The following is a 17133-nucleotide window of genomic DNA, read 5'->3' on the forward strand; positions in this document are numbered from 1 at the left end:
ACATGAAGAGTCTTGAAATTCTCTTTCCTGGTGGTTTTTGCTGTCCATTTCACCCCAAATCATTCTGACTCCTGTATTTTACAGGTAATGATCTGGAATGATGTCCTGATAGGATGGGAAGGAGCAGCAGGATCAGATGTGAACACAAGAAACCTTGACCCTCTTCTGCCTCTGCTAATGAGCAGCTCCAAGAGACTTTCCTGATCCTTGTCCAGGATCATATCCTTTGCAAAGACTGCTCTCCTGGCCTGGATCATCCCTAACCCAGCCTGTGACAATCCAGGAGGTCTGGATATGAGTGTGGGGCTGTGAGCTGTCCTTCCAGTGCTGCCCAAAGAGCTGCTTCTGTTATTTTAAAATTCATGTTCTGATCTTCGAACAGGAGGGTGCAGCCTTGGGGCTCCTTTCCTCAGGGTCAGAGCTTTGGGCTGATATGTTTAAAGAAGCAAGGGCATTTTTCAGTGCCCAAGGCTGAGCAAAACACTTGAGCCCTCTGCCTGTCTCCCTCACAATGTGGGCTCCTCATTCCAGGAGAAAAGACAGCTTATTTCTTTGTCTCTCGGGTGTGTGTGGCGCCAGGCTCTGCCAGACCATGAGACAAACGCCAGCGGTCATTGAACTGGGACAAAAAAAGTCATGAAAGCAGAGGAATTTGGGTGGGAGGGGGAAGAAACTGCCTGCGCCTCCGCAGGGCTGCACTCTCAGTGCCAGCACACACAGCAGCTTTGCAGGGAGCAGGTTCCCTAGCACCTAAACAACACAGCAGCCAGAGGTGAATCAAGCTTGCAATTCAAAGATGAATTGCAAGCTGGCTGAATCCAGCTCAGGTTCAGACATGGGAAAACATGGATGAAAACAATGCCTAAGTAACAGGAATTTGCAATTAGTAAAAATGTCTGGTGCAGGTCTCCTGTTTAGAGACATAAAAAATAAAACCAAGGTGTTCATCCTCCATCACACTCCCCTTAGGTAAATATTACCATAAATTATCTTAAGATTTTGGCACCCATAGACAAGTGGATACTTTAATTAACCTCATTTCAGGCAGAGTCATCATGGCAATTTTTTTTTCTAAACCCAAAAAATAAATAGACTATTAACCCTCAAATACAAGACCCATTTCAGTGAACTGCTAGAGTTCTCTCTGTTCATATGAACTGTGCAAGAGAAGCAGCACAGCTCTCCCTACTGAGGACCAGTGGGATCAGCCACAAGTCAAAGATATTATCCCCATCCATTCTCACTCCAGGGGAAGTCCAGACACATCCAAAAAACATTTTTGCTTTTGCCTTGTTTATGAAATAAATACAAAATTAATTCTTTAATTCTCAAATAAATTCACTGTATCCTCTCCAGATAATCCCTGACATTATTCTGGGCATGAGTGACCTGTTTGTTAGAAGAGGAGTACTTTAAATTAAACTTCTACTGAACATTATATATTGTAAGTATTAATGATTATTGAAGTATTAATAGTCATTTTTCTGTCCTGGGGTGTTGATGGATGCCACATTTGTGAGTAGCTCTTTTGTCCCTGGGCACTGCACAGATATGGAGGGGCTTTTCTGCCAGTTTAACTCGGTCTGGTGCCACCTCTGTGGGAGGAGAGAAACCAGGTCACTGTGAAAGGCTGAAAGGAATTTATCACTCCATTTAAACAAGTGTATATTAAATGTCCACCCAGTCCTTCCAACAGCAAGTACAGCATCTGGGATTTACAATCCCTGTGTGCCTCCTTTTGGGGAGCCTTCTTTAGCCAAGGGGCTTTGAAGGGCTGAAACTCTCTTGCTCACTGGCCTGGGAAGGTAGTGATGGGTGTCAGGAGAGAGATGGGGACATGTCACTAGGAGCGGATAGGAGGAGCTCTGCCATCTCCTCATGGACTGCTGTCCCACGGCATTACCTGCATGAAGGTGACACCCCCGGACGGTGCTGGAGGGACCAGGGCAGGGTTCATAGTGAGAGTACCTGACTCACCTGTAGAGCACAACACGGTGTTTTATTGGCGTTAGCCCTGCCAGCCACAGCCCTCCCCACCGGGCCGGGCCCCGGTGTTTAGAGTGCCTGACACCCGGCAAAGCAGAGCTGAGGATGCTGAGTTAGCAGTGGAGAAGGACGGGGGCACAGGAGCGTGGGCACACCAAGTCAGGGTGCGCTGTGCCCACGGCTGGCACCGCTCCCTGACACATCTCCTGGCGTTGTCATCTGGGCCGGCGTTGTTTTTTTTATTTCCATTAACGATGGAAACCACACGCCTGGACTTCGGGGAGGCACGGAGGCGGGGACAGTCGTTCCAGGGGCTGGCGCTGTCACCCAAAGGGACGGCTCGGCGGTCGGGGTCTGTGAGAGGGATGGCACTCCTGTGCCTCGGGCAGACGGAGCGGGAGTGAGAAGTCGAGCCCCGGCAACTGACGGGGTGGCGTCCCATGGCAGGAGGGGACGGGAGGAGATGGGGCGGGCTGGGGCCGGGACCGGGAGATGGGGCGGGCCGGGACCGGGAGATGGGGCGGGCCGGGCCGGGAGATGGGGCGGGCCGGGGCAGGGAGATGGGGCGGGCCGGGCCGGGAGATGGGGCGGGCCGGGACCGGGAGATGGGGCGGGCCGGGACCGGGAGATGGGGCGGGCCGGGGCAGGGAGATGGGGCGGGCCGGGGCAGGGAGATGGGGCGGGCCGGGGCAGGGAGATGGGGCGGGCCGGGGCAGGGAGATGGGGCGGGCCGGGACCGGGAGATGGGGCGGGCCGGGCCGGGAGATGGGGCGGGCCGGGGCAGGGAGATGGGGCGGGTCGGGACCGGGCGATGGGGCGGGCCGGGGCAGGGAGATGGGGCGGGCCGGCGCAGGGAGATGGGGCGGGCCGGGGCAGGGAGATGGGGCGGGTCGGGGCAGGGAGATGGGGCGGGCTGGGGCCGGGACCGGGAGATGGGGCGGGCTGGGGCAGGGAGATGGGGCGGGCCGGGGCAGGGAGATGGGGCGGGCCGGGGCAGGGAGATGGGGCGGGTCGGGGCAGGGAGATGGGCGGGCTGGGGCCGGGACCGGGAGATGGGGCGGGCCGGGCCGGGAGATGGGGCGGGCCGGGCCGGGAGATGGGGCGGGCCGGGGCAGGGAGATGGGGCGGGCCGGGGCAGGGAGATGGGCCGGGCCGGGCCGGGAGATGGGGCGGGCCGGGGCGGGCCGGGGGCCGGCCGGGGCGGGCCGGGAACCGCCATTGGCTGCCGGCCGTGAGGCGATGTGGGCCCAGCCGGCGCGGCCCCGGTGCTGGGATCGGTAGCGGCGATGGCGGCGGACGGCATGTGAGTGCCGGCGCTGGGATGGAGAGCGGGGGGCACGGGGTGGATCCCGGCGGTGGGGTCGGGAGCGGGGTGGCGGCCGCGGCTCACGGTGCCCGTGTCCCGCAGGGCGGTTCGGCGGCGCGGCGGCCCTCGGCGCTCGGCGGCGGCCACGGAGCTGCCGGCCTGGCGGCTGCGCTGCGAGGGTGGGCGGCAGCTGTGGCGCTACCTGGGCGATGGCGAAGGCGATGTGGCGGAGCGGCGAGCGCAGACGGCGCTGGAGCAGCACAGCCTCGGGCTGGACACGGTGCGGGGGGCCCGGGCCGGGGCGGCGGGGCCGTGCCCGGGGCGCGCCGCTGAGGTGCCCCTGTCTCCCCACAGGGCGCGACGCTGCGGACGCTGCCGGCGGCCGGCTCGGCCCGGGACGCGGCCCGCAACGGGATGCGGTTCTACGCGGCACTGCAGGCCGAGGATGGGCACTGGGCGGGCGATTACGGCGGGCCGCTGTTCCTGCTGCCAGGTGAGCCTGGGCACCTGCCCGGGGGTGAGTGCCCTGCGGCTCGGCTCTCTACAGTGCCGCCCTGTCTGGTCCTCCAGGTCTCCTCATCACCTGCCACACGGCCAAAATCCAGCTGCCCGAGGGGTTCCGGAAGGAGATGGTGCGCTACCTGCGCTCTGTGCAGCTCCCGGACGGAGGCTGGGGCTTGTGAGTACCGAGGATGCTTCTCTGGGTGATGGCAGCTCCAAGGGGCAGGATTTGGAGCTGCTGTCAGACCTGCCGAGGCTCAGGGAGGGGGACTCAGCACGTGTGAGAGATGTGGGTGGTTGGAGTTGCTTGTGCAGCACTCCCCATACACTGTTTGTCACAGAGGTGGCCATAGCATCAAGTCTGGCCACATCTCTGGGGCACTTTATCCCAAAACATCCTGTGTGACAAGGTAGTGCAGAGAAAAATGTTTATTCCTGTATTAGTCAGGTCCTTCTTTTCCAAAGTCACCTCTGGCATCCCGCTTCACCCTAGCAAAGACAGCCCTGTGTCTGGCTAATGGCAGTAGCTGACTAATGGATGTGGTGTTTCTGTGTATGCCCTTGACAGACACGTGGAAGATAAATCAACAGTGTTTGGCACAGCCCTCAACTACGTAGCCTTGAGGATCCTGGGGCTCGGGCCAGATGACCCTGACGTTGTGCGGGCCCGTGTCAACCTGCACAGCAAAGGTCAGCCAGGGGGCTGGTGCACTGCTGAGAGAGGTCTGGCCACACCTGGGGGCTGCAGGGAGCGCTGGGGGCTGCCAGGCAGTGGAAGAACTGTTGCTCATACTTGCCTTTCATGGCAACTGCATTTTCATTTAATGATGGGAAGCTGTGTTGCATTTTTGTGCCGTTACCTGCTTGCCCTGCTTTGGGACATGTATCCCAGCCTGAGTAGTGTGCTCTCAAACATGGGGAAGAAAGTTGGGAGCTGGCATGGCTGTGTTAACCCTGAAAGCTGCTACTGTTCTGTGCAGGAGGTGCTGTGGGAATCCCTTCCTGGGGCAAGTTTTGGCTGGCTGTCTTGAACGTTTACAGCTGGGAGGGAATGAACACGCTTCTCCCAGAGATGTGGTATGTGCCCCCCTCACTGAGGAGAGAGGATCTAGTGTCAGTCCTGCCACCAGCCTCCACCCAGAACTGTGCCAGGCGCTGGTGATGGCTGGGATAACTCCAGCTACAGCCAGGAACTGGAGGTGCTCAGGCTGCTTGTCAGCTGGCAGCCAGCAGCAGGCCAGGTGGATAGCACTGAACACTCCATCCAAGGGAGATGCCAGAGCACAGCCCTGTTAGCATTTCCCACAGGGTCCCTAACACATTCATGTGCTCCCTGCCTGCCACCAGTATCTTCCAGCAGCCAGAACTGGGCCCTAGCAGGAAGGGACAGCCACATGTGAGGCTGCCAGCCCGAAACCCTTGCTTGTACCCTCTGTGAATACTCAGAGGGCTGCTGGGTGTCAGAGAGGGGAAGTGTCTGGAGGAAATTGGGGGCTGCACAGTACCAAGGGCTGCTGGTGCTTTGTCAGCAAATGCCATTAACTATCAGTGCAGTCCTCTGCCTTCAGTGTCCCATGTGTGTCCCAACTAGCATCTCTCCTTCCTCTTTGAGCTTGAGGTCCTCCCTGCCCTGTGTCAGCTGGGAGTATCAGGTGTCAGGAGGGGGAATCCGAGCAGGGCCAGGCTGTGTGTATATCCCCTAGTGCAGGAGACAAGGAAAGGCTGCCCTGCTCTGGGCATTCCACACAACATCTCTCCAGAGGCCCTTGGCCTTCCCTGTTCCTCAGAGCAGCACTTTCTCTGTTGCAACCAGGCTGCTTCCCACGTGGTTTCCAGCGCATCCGTCGCGGCTCTGGTGTCACTGCCGCCAGGTTTACCTTCCCATGAGCTACTGCTATGCCAAGCGTCTGTCAGCAGAGGAGGACGAGCTCATACGGAGCTTGAGGCAGGTAAGGAGGGAGCTGATCCCCCACTGTGACAGGGACACGTGGCTCTGTGGCCAGCTGCTGTGCTGGCCATGCTCCTGTGAGCCAGCCTCTCATAAGCTGCACGGTGTCTGAGGCAGCTGCCAGCAGTGCCTGCCCCGGTGCTGCTCCTGGCTGGCCAGGCTGCCCTTTGCTGTCTCCTGCAGGAGCTGTACGTGCAGGACTACAGCAGCATAGACTGGCCAGCACAGAGGAACAACGTGGCTGCCTGTGACGTGTACACCCCGCACAGCTGGCTGCTGGCTGCTGCCTACGGTGAGTGCAGGGGCTGCTGCCAGGAACACGGGGGCTTAGGGTCTACTGCCTGCTACTGGTGTACACCTTGCAGCTGGGATGGAGACTGGAATGATGTGATCCGTGGCATTCTCCCTCCCTGAGAGCAGCAGGGCCTTGTACCCGTGTCCTCAGGCCACTCTGGGGCAGAGCTTTGCTCCGTGCCGATGCTCGTTGGTCGATGGTTGATGTGTGAGTTGGGGTGCAGCCTGCCACAGCAAGTGAATGTGGCTGCACAGGGTGGGGTTTGTTCGCTGCATGTCCCTTTCTTCTCCTGCAGCCGTCATGAACGTGTATGAAGCTCACCACAGCGCCCACCTGCGGCAGCGAGCCGTCACCGAGCTGTACGACCACATCAAGGCTGACGACAGATTCACCAAGTGCATCAGCATCGGCCCGGTAGGACACGTGCTCTTAACCCTGTAGTGTCTCTTTGCTCTGCAAGGACCAGCTTGTGCAGGTGTGCCATGTATTAATCACCAAATCTTGCTCAACTCCTCCTGCTCCTGATGCTCAAGAGCTTCAGGCCAGCAGGGCACAGGAGATGCAGAGGGCATGGGGACAGCTGTGGCCCTGGTGAGGGGTATCTCTCCTTGAGGTCCAGCGAGATGATCTCATGGCACCTGCCCTGCTAACGCAGCTATGCTGGGTGATGTCACATTGGCATCAAGGCCGAGACAACCTCTGGGTGGCTTTGTGTTGAGTGGGTTGATGTATGTTTCTGGGGCTGGAAGAAGCTCTATCCAGAGCAGTGACAGTGCTCCTCTTGGCAGATCTCCAAGACAATCAACATGCTGGTTCGCTGGTTTGTGGAAGGGAAGGACTCCCCAGCTTTCCAGGAGCATGTTTCCAGGATCCCTGACTATCTCTGGTAAGGGCTGAGTGTGTCCATCTGGCACAGCACACCATGACTCCTGACTTGCCTCCTGGTGCTCCCACTGTGCCTGTGCTGCAGCACTGTGCTCTCTCCCCCCACAGGCTGGGCCTCGACGGCATGAAGATGCAGGTGAAGTGCTGTAGGAGTTCAGCTGTGACTGAAGGGACCCTGGTGTGCTGGGGCAACCTGTGGAGTAATGGGATAGAGTGTTCATCCCAGGCCTGAGCTCCTGGCATCTCACCTCTAGAGCCTGGTGGCCTTCTCACTGTCATTTCCCCCAGCTGTGCCAGGAGGGAGTACTGTCTGTCATGCTAGTTTGCCTCCCTGTGGCATTCCATCCATCCTCATGAGTCCTGGGAGAAGGGCAGGAGAAAGCCAGGGCCCTGATTCTCAGTGTGGGCTGAGCTTTGCTTCTCAGAGCCATTGTGTCCTGCTGTTCCTTGATGCTAGCCACCTGTCCTGCCTTGGCTGTACACAGAGCAGACTGAAGCAGCTGTCTCATTTTGTGCTGCCCTGCTGTTCCTTGACCTGCTGCATCTGTCCTCTCTGTGCCAGCACAGGATGACACAGGAAGGAGCTGTTGGGGGTAATGAGGGAGGGATGTGCTGTTCCATAGTCCCCACAGCTGGGTCAGGCTGCTCCTAGCACCTGCCTCTCACTGTCTATTTTCTCTCTTCCAGGGCACAAATGGATCCCAGCTCTGGGATACTGCTTTTGCCATCCAAGCCTTCCTGGAGGTAATGCATCCTTCAGTGCTACCTTGGGAAAATGATCTCTGCTCATGAGTCCCCAAGTACCAGAGCTCCTGCTGTGCCACCCCTTGGAGCTCTGTTCTGGCCTGGCATGCTGTGACTGAGCTGGGATAACATGGCTGGCTACAGCCCCTTGCTGACTGCTCTCTGTGCATCTCTGTTCCTAGGCAGAAGCCCAGGAGATGCCTGAATTCACCTCCTGCCTCCAGAATGCCCATGGGTTCCTCCAGTTCTCCCAGGTGAGCAGAGCTGGTCAGTGGTGTCTCACACACTGCCTGTGCAGGCCTGGCTGTTGCTCAGAACCCTGTTGGATGCATCTGTTGCCTTCTGAAGAGAGCTTCTGAAGGGCTGACTAGCAAAGTCCCAGGCCCAGCCTCCTGTTTGCTACTCCCTGTTTTCAGGGAACCATCTTTGAAGCTTGGAGAGGGCTTTAGCAAGGCTCAGGATTGCTTGGGTTGTCTGCCTGAGCTTAGAGAGGCTGGAAAACTGAGAGCTTAGGCTTGTTTGCCCTGAAGCATCATTCTGGGAAACCCAGGACCATTGGATAGTGACTGTATGAGCTCAGCTTCTGCTGGCCAGGCCAGCAGGGGCTCAAGGTGAGGGTCATTGTCACCAACAGCTTGATGCATATGTGTGACAGTGTTCACAGGGGTCAGAGGATGAGGGAAGAGATGAGGATCTGACTCCATGTTTCAGAAGGCTGATTTATTATTTTATGATATATATTACATTAAAACTATACTAAAAGAATAGAAGAAAGGGTTTCATCAGAAGGTTAGCTAAGAATAGAAAAAGAATGAATGATAACAAAGGCTTGTGATTTGGACAGAGAGTCTGAGCCAGCAGACTGTGATTGGCCATTAATTAGAAACAACCACATGAGACCAATCACAGATGCACCTGTTGCATTCCACAGCAGCAGATAATCATTGTTTACATTTTGTTTCTGAGTCCTCTCAGCTTCTCAGGAGGCAAAATCCTAAGGAAAGGATTTTTCATAAAAGATATCTGTGACACATATGCAATCACTGGTCTTGTTTGTGGTGCTGCTGCATTGAAAGCAGATGGTTCCCTGGCAGGCAAGCTCCCAAAGGGGGCTTTAGCAGCACTTGCTGAAATCAGGCAAAAAGGTGATTTCTCCCTGCTCCAGAGCTGACCTTTTTCCTGTCTATTTCCCTCAGTGAAAGGGAGGTACTGTGCACTTCCACATGGAAAAACCACCTGCAATGGTTTCAGCCCGTGGTCCTGCAGCCAGGCACCTCCAGGCTGCCCTCACTTGTTTCTTGTCTCCTGCAGATCCCCGAGAACCCACCTGACTACCAGAAATATTACCGCCATATGAACAAGGTACGATGGCTGGCACTGGGGCAGGGATTTGGGCAGAGGGAACAGGAATCAGGGGCAGCACCTGCTCTCTTCCAAGAACAGAGTGGCTGAGGGAAAGTGATCCTGCTGCCTAAGCCCACCTGATCCTTTTCCAGGGTGGCTTCCCCTTCAGCACGCGGGACTGCGGCTGGATCGTGGCAGACTGCACAGCAGAGGGGCTGAAGGCAGTAATGCTGCTGCAGGAGAAGTGTCCCTTCATAGCCAAGCCTGTGCCTGCCGAGCGCCTCTTTGATGCTGTGAATGTGGTAAGAGCTGCAAAAATGAAGCCAAGGGACATGAGAAGCCAAGGCCCAAGGAATTGTTAGATCTGGTATTAGATCTGGTTAGATCTGAGGTAGTGTGAGGCCTGGTGTGGCAGCACTTGTTGTGATTCAGAGCTGCCTGTGTCACCTAATGTCGTGTGATGGCCCAGGTTGGGCTTGCTTTGTCACAGTGGTTTGGCACCTGGGTTTTCTGCCTGCCCCATACACCTGTAGGTCTGACTTTATCCTCACAGCTGGCTTAGGGCCAGACTGGAGTAGTGCTGCCCATGAGGTTGCACCACCCCCTCTCTGCTTGTCTGGGCAGTTGCTGAGCATGAGGAACCCAGATGGAGGCTTTGCCACATACGAAACCAAGCGAGGAGGCCACTTACTGGAGCTGCTGAACCCCTCAGAGGTGTTTGGTAAGGGGCTTGCTTGTCCTGCCCACTGAGAAGGGAGCGAGTGGCCTGGGCTCACCATGCCCAGTGGGTGCCTGGCAGGGGATCAGTGTGCCCTGGGTCAGGGACAGGCTGGCAGTGGCTGGCCTGCAGGCTTGCCCACACAGGGGCTGTGGCACTGATACCCATTGCCTGCTGCCAGGTGACATCATGATTGACTACACGTATGTGGAATGCACATCAGCTGTCATGCAGGCCCTGAGACACTTCCAGAGCCAGTTCCCTGAGCACCGAGCCGTGGAGATCAGGTGAGGCACTGAGATGGGAGCTGGGCAGGGGAGAAGGCAGGCTCACTGTCCCAAGCTGACTGCCATGGCCTCCTGAACAATGGAGTTGCCTGTCTGCATGCTCTTGTCTCTTGTGCCCTCCAATAATGGGACCCATCCAAGCCTCAGAGGGGCTGATGGAGCCCCCAGTGAAGCAAACACTGAGTTTGAGCTGCTTCTGAAGTGGATGACTTCTTTCCTGTCCAGGGAGACTCTGCAGAAGGGGCTGGATTTCTGTCGCAAGAAGCAGCGAGCGGATGGGTCCTGGGAAGGGTAGGTGATGTTCCCAGCACCCCATTTTCTTCTGGCTGCCCCAGTGTGAGAGGGATCATCATGGCAAGTGTTCCTGGCTGGCAGGATCTGTGGGAGGGAAAGGAAGGGCTGATCCTCCTCTAGCTGCTGTGCTTTGCTCTCAGTTACTCTCCCTCCAGCCCAGATAGAACAGGTACAAGACCCAGAGAAGGTTGGGGTGGTTCCAGCTGCTGTGGTCCCAGTTCTGCTGACACTCGAGTTAGCTGGGAGCAGCTGCTGGTGGGACTGGGCATGGCTGGGCCATAGGGGAAGGCAGGCTGCAGCTCTGTGCCTGGCTCTGCTCTTCTGTGAGCACAGCTGTGTTGCAGTCTGCCTCTCTCTGGGGCATTGCACCCCTGACAGTGCTGCTCTCCCCTTCTTCCTAGGAGCTGGGGGGTTTGTTTCACCTATGGCACCTGGTTTGGTCTGGAGGCATTTGCCAGCATGCAGCACACATACCACAACGGGTGAGAAGGGAATGTCTGGGTGCCCTACCCCTACCCTACCTCCTGGGCCAGGGTAGGACTCTGTGGTGGGGCTGGATGGATCCCTGGCTGTGCGTGGACTCTCCTGCCTCAGGGACTGCTCCTCCCAAATCCTGTGCCTGCAGTATGGCCAGGGCACTTGCTGCTTTACCCTCAAACTCAGGGCAGTCCCAGCCATGGGCACTGCTCTCTTTGCAGCTGAGAACTGTGGGCATCCATACACTCTGTCCTCAGTCCTGTCTTGATTCTGGCCCCCATCCCTGCAGGACTGTGTGCCAAGAGGTGGCCCAGGCCTGCCAGTTCCTGATCTCCAAGCAGATGGCAGATGGAGGGTGGGGAGAGGATTTCGAGTCCTGCGAGCAGCGCACATACGTGCAGAGTGCCGAGTCACAGATCCACAACACCTGCTGGGCCCTGCTGGGGCTCATGGCTGTCAGGTAAGAGTAGCCCCAGTGCTCAGGGAAAAGAGATCAAACTGGGCTGGGTGGCCTTGGGCCTGGCTGGTGTGACCCAGTGCAAAACAAAGCTTTTGATCATGACTGCAGGCCTCCAGCCTGGGAAAATGGTGCCATATTCATAATATTTAGTGTCTTGGGGTTGTGGGGAGCCCTTCCCAAAGCACTCAGCATGCCTGGGGCAAGCTCAGGGCAGCCAGAAGGTGGTTGAGCTCTCCAGACACGTGGATGAGGGTTTGCAGGTGGTTTGGATAAAGATGCTTCCATTTCCCTTGCGCTTTGTAGGTACCCTGACATCAGTGTGCTGGAAAGGGGCATTAAAGTGTTGATGGATAAGCAGCTGCCCAACGGGGACTGGCCTCAGGTACATCTTAAGTCTTTCCAAGAAGTTCCTGAACGTGCAGCAGCAGTCCCCTGCCACTCATGCCATCCTGCTCTCTGCTTGTCTCCCAGGAGAACATCGCCGGGGTGTTCAACAAGTCGTGTGCCATCAGTTACACCGCGTACCGCAACATCTTCCCCATCTGGACGCTGGGGCGGTTCTGCCGCCTGCATCCCAAGAGCCCCCTGGCTGGGCAGCTGCCAGCCAGAGCCAGCCCCTCGGCTGGGGCAGGCCAGGAGGGGCAGGGAGCCCTGTCTGCTTGAAGCTGGGACGCTGCTGGGGATGCCACGGCCCCGGACTTGTCTTGGATCTGGAGTCTGCGTGGGGCCGTGGCGGTGTGTGGTGCGTGGGACATCTCCATGCTGACCTTAGCATGTGGACTGCTGCCTCTGCCAGGGAAGGGTGCTGTGCCAGTGCTGCAGAGCCTCTGCTTGCTGTTGAACCTCTTCTAAACATTCCCTTTGTAAGGTTTTTTCCAGGTATGTTCTCCATCCCCAGGTGGGGAGTGAAGTGCCTTTTCAGACCATTTTGAAGAGCAGATGGAGCTGCCGAGCTGTGTTGTATTCCACATTTGGACAGACTCTCATCCTGGGTTGCAAGGCTGCCTTTATTGTCACAGGCTGTCTGTCTATACCAAGAGTGTGGGATTTGGGGTCTCCCCTGTGCCCACCATTGGGGCTTGGGGGGCGCTGCACAATCCCTGCTGAGCTGACCTCTTTACTGTGGGTGCCAGCGATGGCCTTTGAGTTACTTGCTCTACTCTGGAGCCCATGGTGGTGGGGAAGGACACCTGTCCTCCCCTAGATGTGTGAGAAAAGGAGTGCTTTGCTTAATTTTCTTATTCCTTTGCTTAATTTTCTTATTGTTCTGTCCCCCAGCTGGTGGCACCTAGCTTCCCCAGGTGAAGTCACCACCAGCCCTTGGAGAAGGGGCAGCTGAAGCAGAAAGCTGTGAGGTGGTTGGCATCATGGCACAGCCTGAGCCCCAGAGCTCCAGGCTTCCCCAGCTCAGACCATGGTGCTGTGGGGCATTCCCAGGTCATTGTCAGAGCTGGAAGTCAGATGGGATAATAAATTGCTAAGGGTGATGCAAGAGGAACTTCACTGTGTTCTCCTTTCTGTCTGCTAGTGTGTGTCCCAGGCAGAGAGGAGCTGGCACAGCAGCCTCATGTCCTGTGCCTTGGGTTGCCTGTCCCTAGATGTATGAGCAGCATATCCACCAAACCATGCTGGGAGCCTGTGCCTCCCCTAATGCATTTAGCCACAGAAAAATGGAATCAAGGAAGCAGCTCACTAAAGGAGTGTGATCACTTCCCTCATCCTGCTGTTTACGCTCATGCAGATGAGCAAGACAGAAATCTTATTTATTTAAGAAGATTCAGCTCAGGCTGTCTCAACTCAGCCTGTTTGCCTTTTCTAATCTATGGACATCTTTACACCTGTCTGTGATATTACTCTGCATTTAAATTCCTTCTTGCTGAAACTGAGTTCTTCAAATGTCATGCAGTGATGTGTCTTGAAAGGACATGGCTGTGTGAATTTCACCTATTGTTAAAATCTGCTCCAAGCTGCAATTTTGGATTGGGCACATGCAGAAGAGATCAAGGAGATACAGGATCTATTCAGTACAATTCTTGTTTGATAGAAACTGCTTCTTCCAGGAGTCCTCTGACACTCTTCCCAGGGATCTTCTAGAGTGCTTTGATCCCCGATTTCAGAGATCCCAGGTATCAGTCCTAGACTACTCCCAGGATGTTACCTGAGGTGATTTTTCTCCTTTGGAGAAACTCTCAGCTCTGTGATCTATTCAAGATTTATCCCAGGCATCTGGAGTCTCTTGATCTATGGTTTGGGGACCTGACATCCTCAGTAGCAGCCCCAGAGTCTTCCAAGAAAACTTTCTGAGATTATTTTTCTCTTTTGGAGGAAATCTGTTTCTGTTTCTCAGGAGATGCAGCACATGAAAAGAGATACAAATGCAGACTGGAATTTTTACATGCAATAAAAAGAGATCCAAGATTTAGCCATGACCATGCTGATCCTAAGCACTGTCTCTTGACATGATGCCACCCACTTTGTCCCACATGGACTTTCAGTGTCATGGTACACTTAGGAGAAGGCAAGTGACCCTCAGGGTCTGTACAGGGATCAATACTGTGTAATGTTTTTATGAATGACATGGAGGAAAGGATCGAGAACACCCTCAGCCAGTCTGCAGATGACTCCAAGCTGAGGGTGCAATGCCACACCTGAAGGACTGAATGATGCAGAGGGACCTGGACAAGCTCAGCAAATGGCCCATGGAAACCTCATGAGGTTCAACAAGGCCAAGTGCTGATGCTGCACCTGGGTGAGGGCAACCCCCAGCATCAGTCGAGCTTAGGGGAAGAAGGGATTGAGAGCAGCCCTGCCAAGGAGGGCTGTGGGTACTGGTGGGTGAGAGCTGGACATACCCAGGCCATGTGTGCTCACCCCCAGAAACCAACCCTGTCCTGGGCTGATCCCACAGCGTGGGCAGAAGGATGGGGGTTCAGGGTGAGACCTGGACACCTGCAAAGCTGTGGGAACACAGTTTGTGGTGACTGGGAGTGGGGCTGGGGCCCAGCCTCATCCTTAATGGGCTACAGCTGTGAGAAGCAGGTGAGCAGCACTGACAGCAATGAGCCATGGAGTGCCCAGGGGCACTGAGCAAGCACCAAAGGGAACAGAGGGCACACAGGTGCAGGGCATCAACAGGAGGGGATAAAAGGCTGGGCTGAAGAACAAGAAGGGCAGATTCTTGCAGCCTTATGAAGAGGTGAGGTCTTACTCTGTGTGGGTTGAAGCTTTCTGAAATTGTGTGGTGATGCTCTGTGTATGGTGGCCATCTCAACTGCTGTATGTGCTGTGATATATGCTGTGACACAGAGCTGCCTCCAGCCCTGGGGCTCAGCACAGGAAGGACATGGAGCTGTTTGAGCAAATCCAGAGGAGACCACAGAAATATTCCAAGGGCCTGAGCCCTCTCCTGTGAGGAAACGGTGAGAGCTGAGGGTATTCAGCTTGGAGAAGGAAAGGCTCCAGTGAGACCTTAGAGCCTCTTCCAGTGCCTAAAGGGCTTCCAAGAGAGACTGAGAGGGGCTTTGGACAAGTGTCTGGAGGGCAAGGACAACAGGGGAACGGCTTCACACTGCCAAAGGGCAAGGTTAGATGGGATATTAGGAAGAAATTCTTCCCTATTAGAGTGCTGAGACCCTGGCACAGGCTGCCCAGAGAAGCTGTGGCTGCCCTGGATCCCTGCAAGTGTCCAAGGTCGGGTTGGATGGGGCTTGGAGCAGCCTGGTCTGTTGGAAGATGTCCTTGTCTGTGGCAGGGGTTGCAATGACTCTGTCACTTGATGACCTACCACTGCTGAGCATGTGGCACTGCCAAGCAATGGGAGACACAATGAGGAAGCAATGGCCTGAGAATGGGGATGTGCTTCAGGCTTCAGTTCTCTGAGGGGGAAGATGAGGCAGGAGCCTGCTGACTGCTCACATCTTCTACACAACACCATCCTGAGCAGGAAGGCTCCTCCCAAGACAGAAGGAGACTCCTGGCTGTCTATCCCTATATCCTACCTAACCCACCCAACAGCATCCCCCCTGGGACAAAGGCTTCTCTCCTCTGAGGACAGAAGGAAACTGCTGATCACCCCTTTGACCCTACAAAACCCCTGCTGGGCAGGAAGGCTCCTGTCCCTCCAGAACAGGCACTGAGATTGTGGGCAGGAAGGTGATGCCGAATTTTGCCCCAAAAGGCGAGAATAACTGCTTAAGAGACTCAGTTTAAGTCAAATAAGCAGGAGGTATTTCATTGTGACGCGTCGGAGAAATCACAAAATGGATTTCTGAGTTTCCCGTAACAAAACAAGCCTTTTATACAGTTTTGGATATAGGATTACATCAGATCATATACATAATCATATCTTTGCATGAATATTCATATGGGGCGTGGTGTAGGCGGAGTGTGGGCGGGGATACCTCTTTTGAGGATCATCTTGGTGGTCGTTCCGGTTGCCTTCATCATGGGCTGGGGTCTCCTGATGAGTCTTCCTCCTTAAACTTTTGAACTTCTTTCCTAATTTGGCCAATTCCCGGTGTACTTGGCTTGGTCCCCATGGCTTGGCAAGGCTCCTAGGGTCAGTCTGACATTGTTGGTTCTGAACATGCTTAGCCCATCAGTTCCCCTATCCCTATCTCTCTTTCCTGTCATTGTGTTCCATGCTTTAGCCGATTTATTGCTCTATGTGTTTCCTAAATGCTATGCTTTCTTCAAATGCCTCACATTCTATGTTTTAACTCATTATTTCTTGAAGGCTATCTGTTTTGGGGCTTCAAAGGAACAGAAGACTTGTGGCTAACTGTAGCATCTCAGGTGGGTGAGGGGGAAACCGGGATGCCATGGGAGGACACCCTTGTTTGAGAGACATCCTGAAACTCTTCCCCACAGTCTTCTGGTTTCTTCTGGTTCTGTAGGTTAATAATGTCAGTAACATCATCCCTGTTCTCCTCCTCAGTTCTGCAAAGTTCACTGTTTGTAGCTTGCCCATTGGCATGCCCTTGGCTTGAGGATACAGTGGAGGCTTGACGCTCCTGCACTGTATCCCCATTGGTTGTTTCCTCCTTACTCTGCCTTCCTTCCACCACCACTCTGCCCTTTAGCCATTGGCCCCAAGATTGTGCTACCCCGCCTACTCCTGACTGTTTATAAACCCTGGACCCTTCTCTAGTTGGGGCTCTTCTATCCCTGAATTCTTTCAGTGTGCTTGTTATTAAACCACCCACAGAACTGGAACTTGCATACAAAGAGCCCCTCCTGCTTTCTGCATCGGCCTGTGATTATCAACTGACTGTGTGAGGGCCTGGTGCCTGCCTGAGCCATCCACCTTCTCCAGAGGAAAATGCTCTTGGGAGGGTGACTGTCCAGGCATCATCTGCCATGCAGTCACAGCTTAACTGCCCCTTCTACCCAAAAGGATCCCTTCCAGGCACAAAGGCTCTTGCTCCCCCAGGGAAGGAGCTGTGCTTCTGGGCAGGGAGCAGCCATGGACAGCGTCAGCCTGTACCAGCTGTTGGACTCTGCTATCGAGGGCGAGGCTGGCATCAACTCTGCAGTCCTGTAAAAACTCCTGCAGGCCATGCTGGAGCAGCAGCAGACCCTACTCATGGTCTCCCCACTTCCTTAGCAGTGCTTGTCACTGTCCTCCCTGCACAGGCATTGTTTGAACCTGTGGCAGCAGGTCTTTGCCATTGAGATGGGATTCCATGATCCAGCATGGAGCCTGGCTTGGGTAGGAGGTGCTGGATCCATCCCTGCTGACCTGGCTGTGTGATGGACTGCACAGGGCAGGATGAGGGATCCTAAGCCATGGGTTTTGTACTAGGGTCTCAACGAGGAGGTGGGCGAGATGAACACAGAACAATCCAGCATGGAGCAGGACATAAAGATGATATAGCAAAGACTTGGCC

At 55.5% G+C, this 17133-nt stretch overlaps 1 protein-coding gene across 1 annotated transcript; it reads left to right on the forward strand.

The window, feature by feature from the left end:
* The first annotated feature begins 3648 nt into the window (after positions 1 to 3648).
* Positions 3649 to 12743, forward strand: LSS (lanosterol synthase). The gene is made up of 20 exons (XM_063162591.1): positions 3649 to 3785; positions 3863 to 3971; positions 4362 to 4483; positions 4774 to 4870; positions 5607 to 5742; positions 5925 to 6033; positions 6332 to 6450; positions 6825 to 6922; positions 7030 to 7057; positions 7609 to 7665; positions 7848 to 7919; positions 8977 to 9027; positions 9162 to 9311; positions 9634 to 9730; positions 9909 to 10014; positions 10240 to 10305; positions 10710 to 10790; positions 11075 to 11245; positions 11549 to 11627; positions 11717 to 12743. The coding sequence occupies exons 1-20, from the start codon at positions 3707 to 3709 to the stop codon at positions 11906 to 11908; spliced, it is 2019 nt and encodes a 672-aa protein (XP_063018661.1). The 5' UTR covers positions 3649 to 3706; the 3' UTR covers positions 11909 to 12743.
* Positions 12744 to 17133: the final 4390 nt, after the last annotated feature.

Source organism: Melospiza melodia, chromosome 8 (assembly GCF_035770615.1).
Source record: "Melospiza melodia melodia isolate bMelMel2 chromosome 8, bMelMel2.pri, whole genome shotgun sequence".
In the NCBI taxonomy this organism is placed as follows: Eukaryota; Metazoa; Chordata; class Aves; order Passeriformes; family Passerellidae; genus Melospiza; species Melospiza melodia.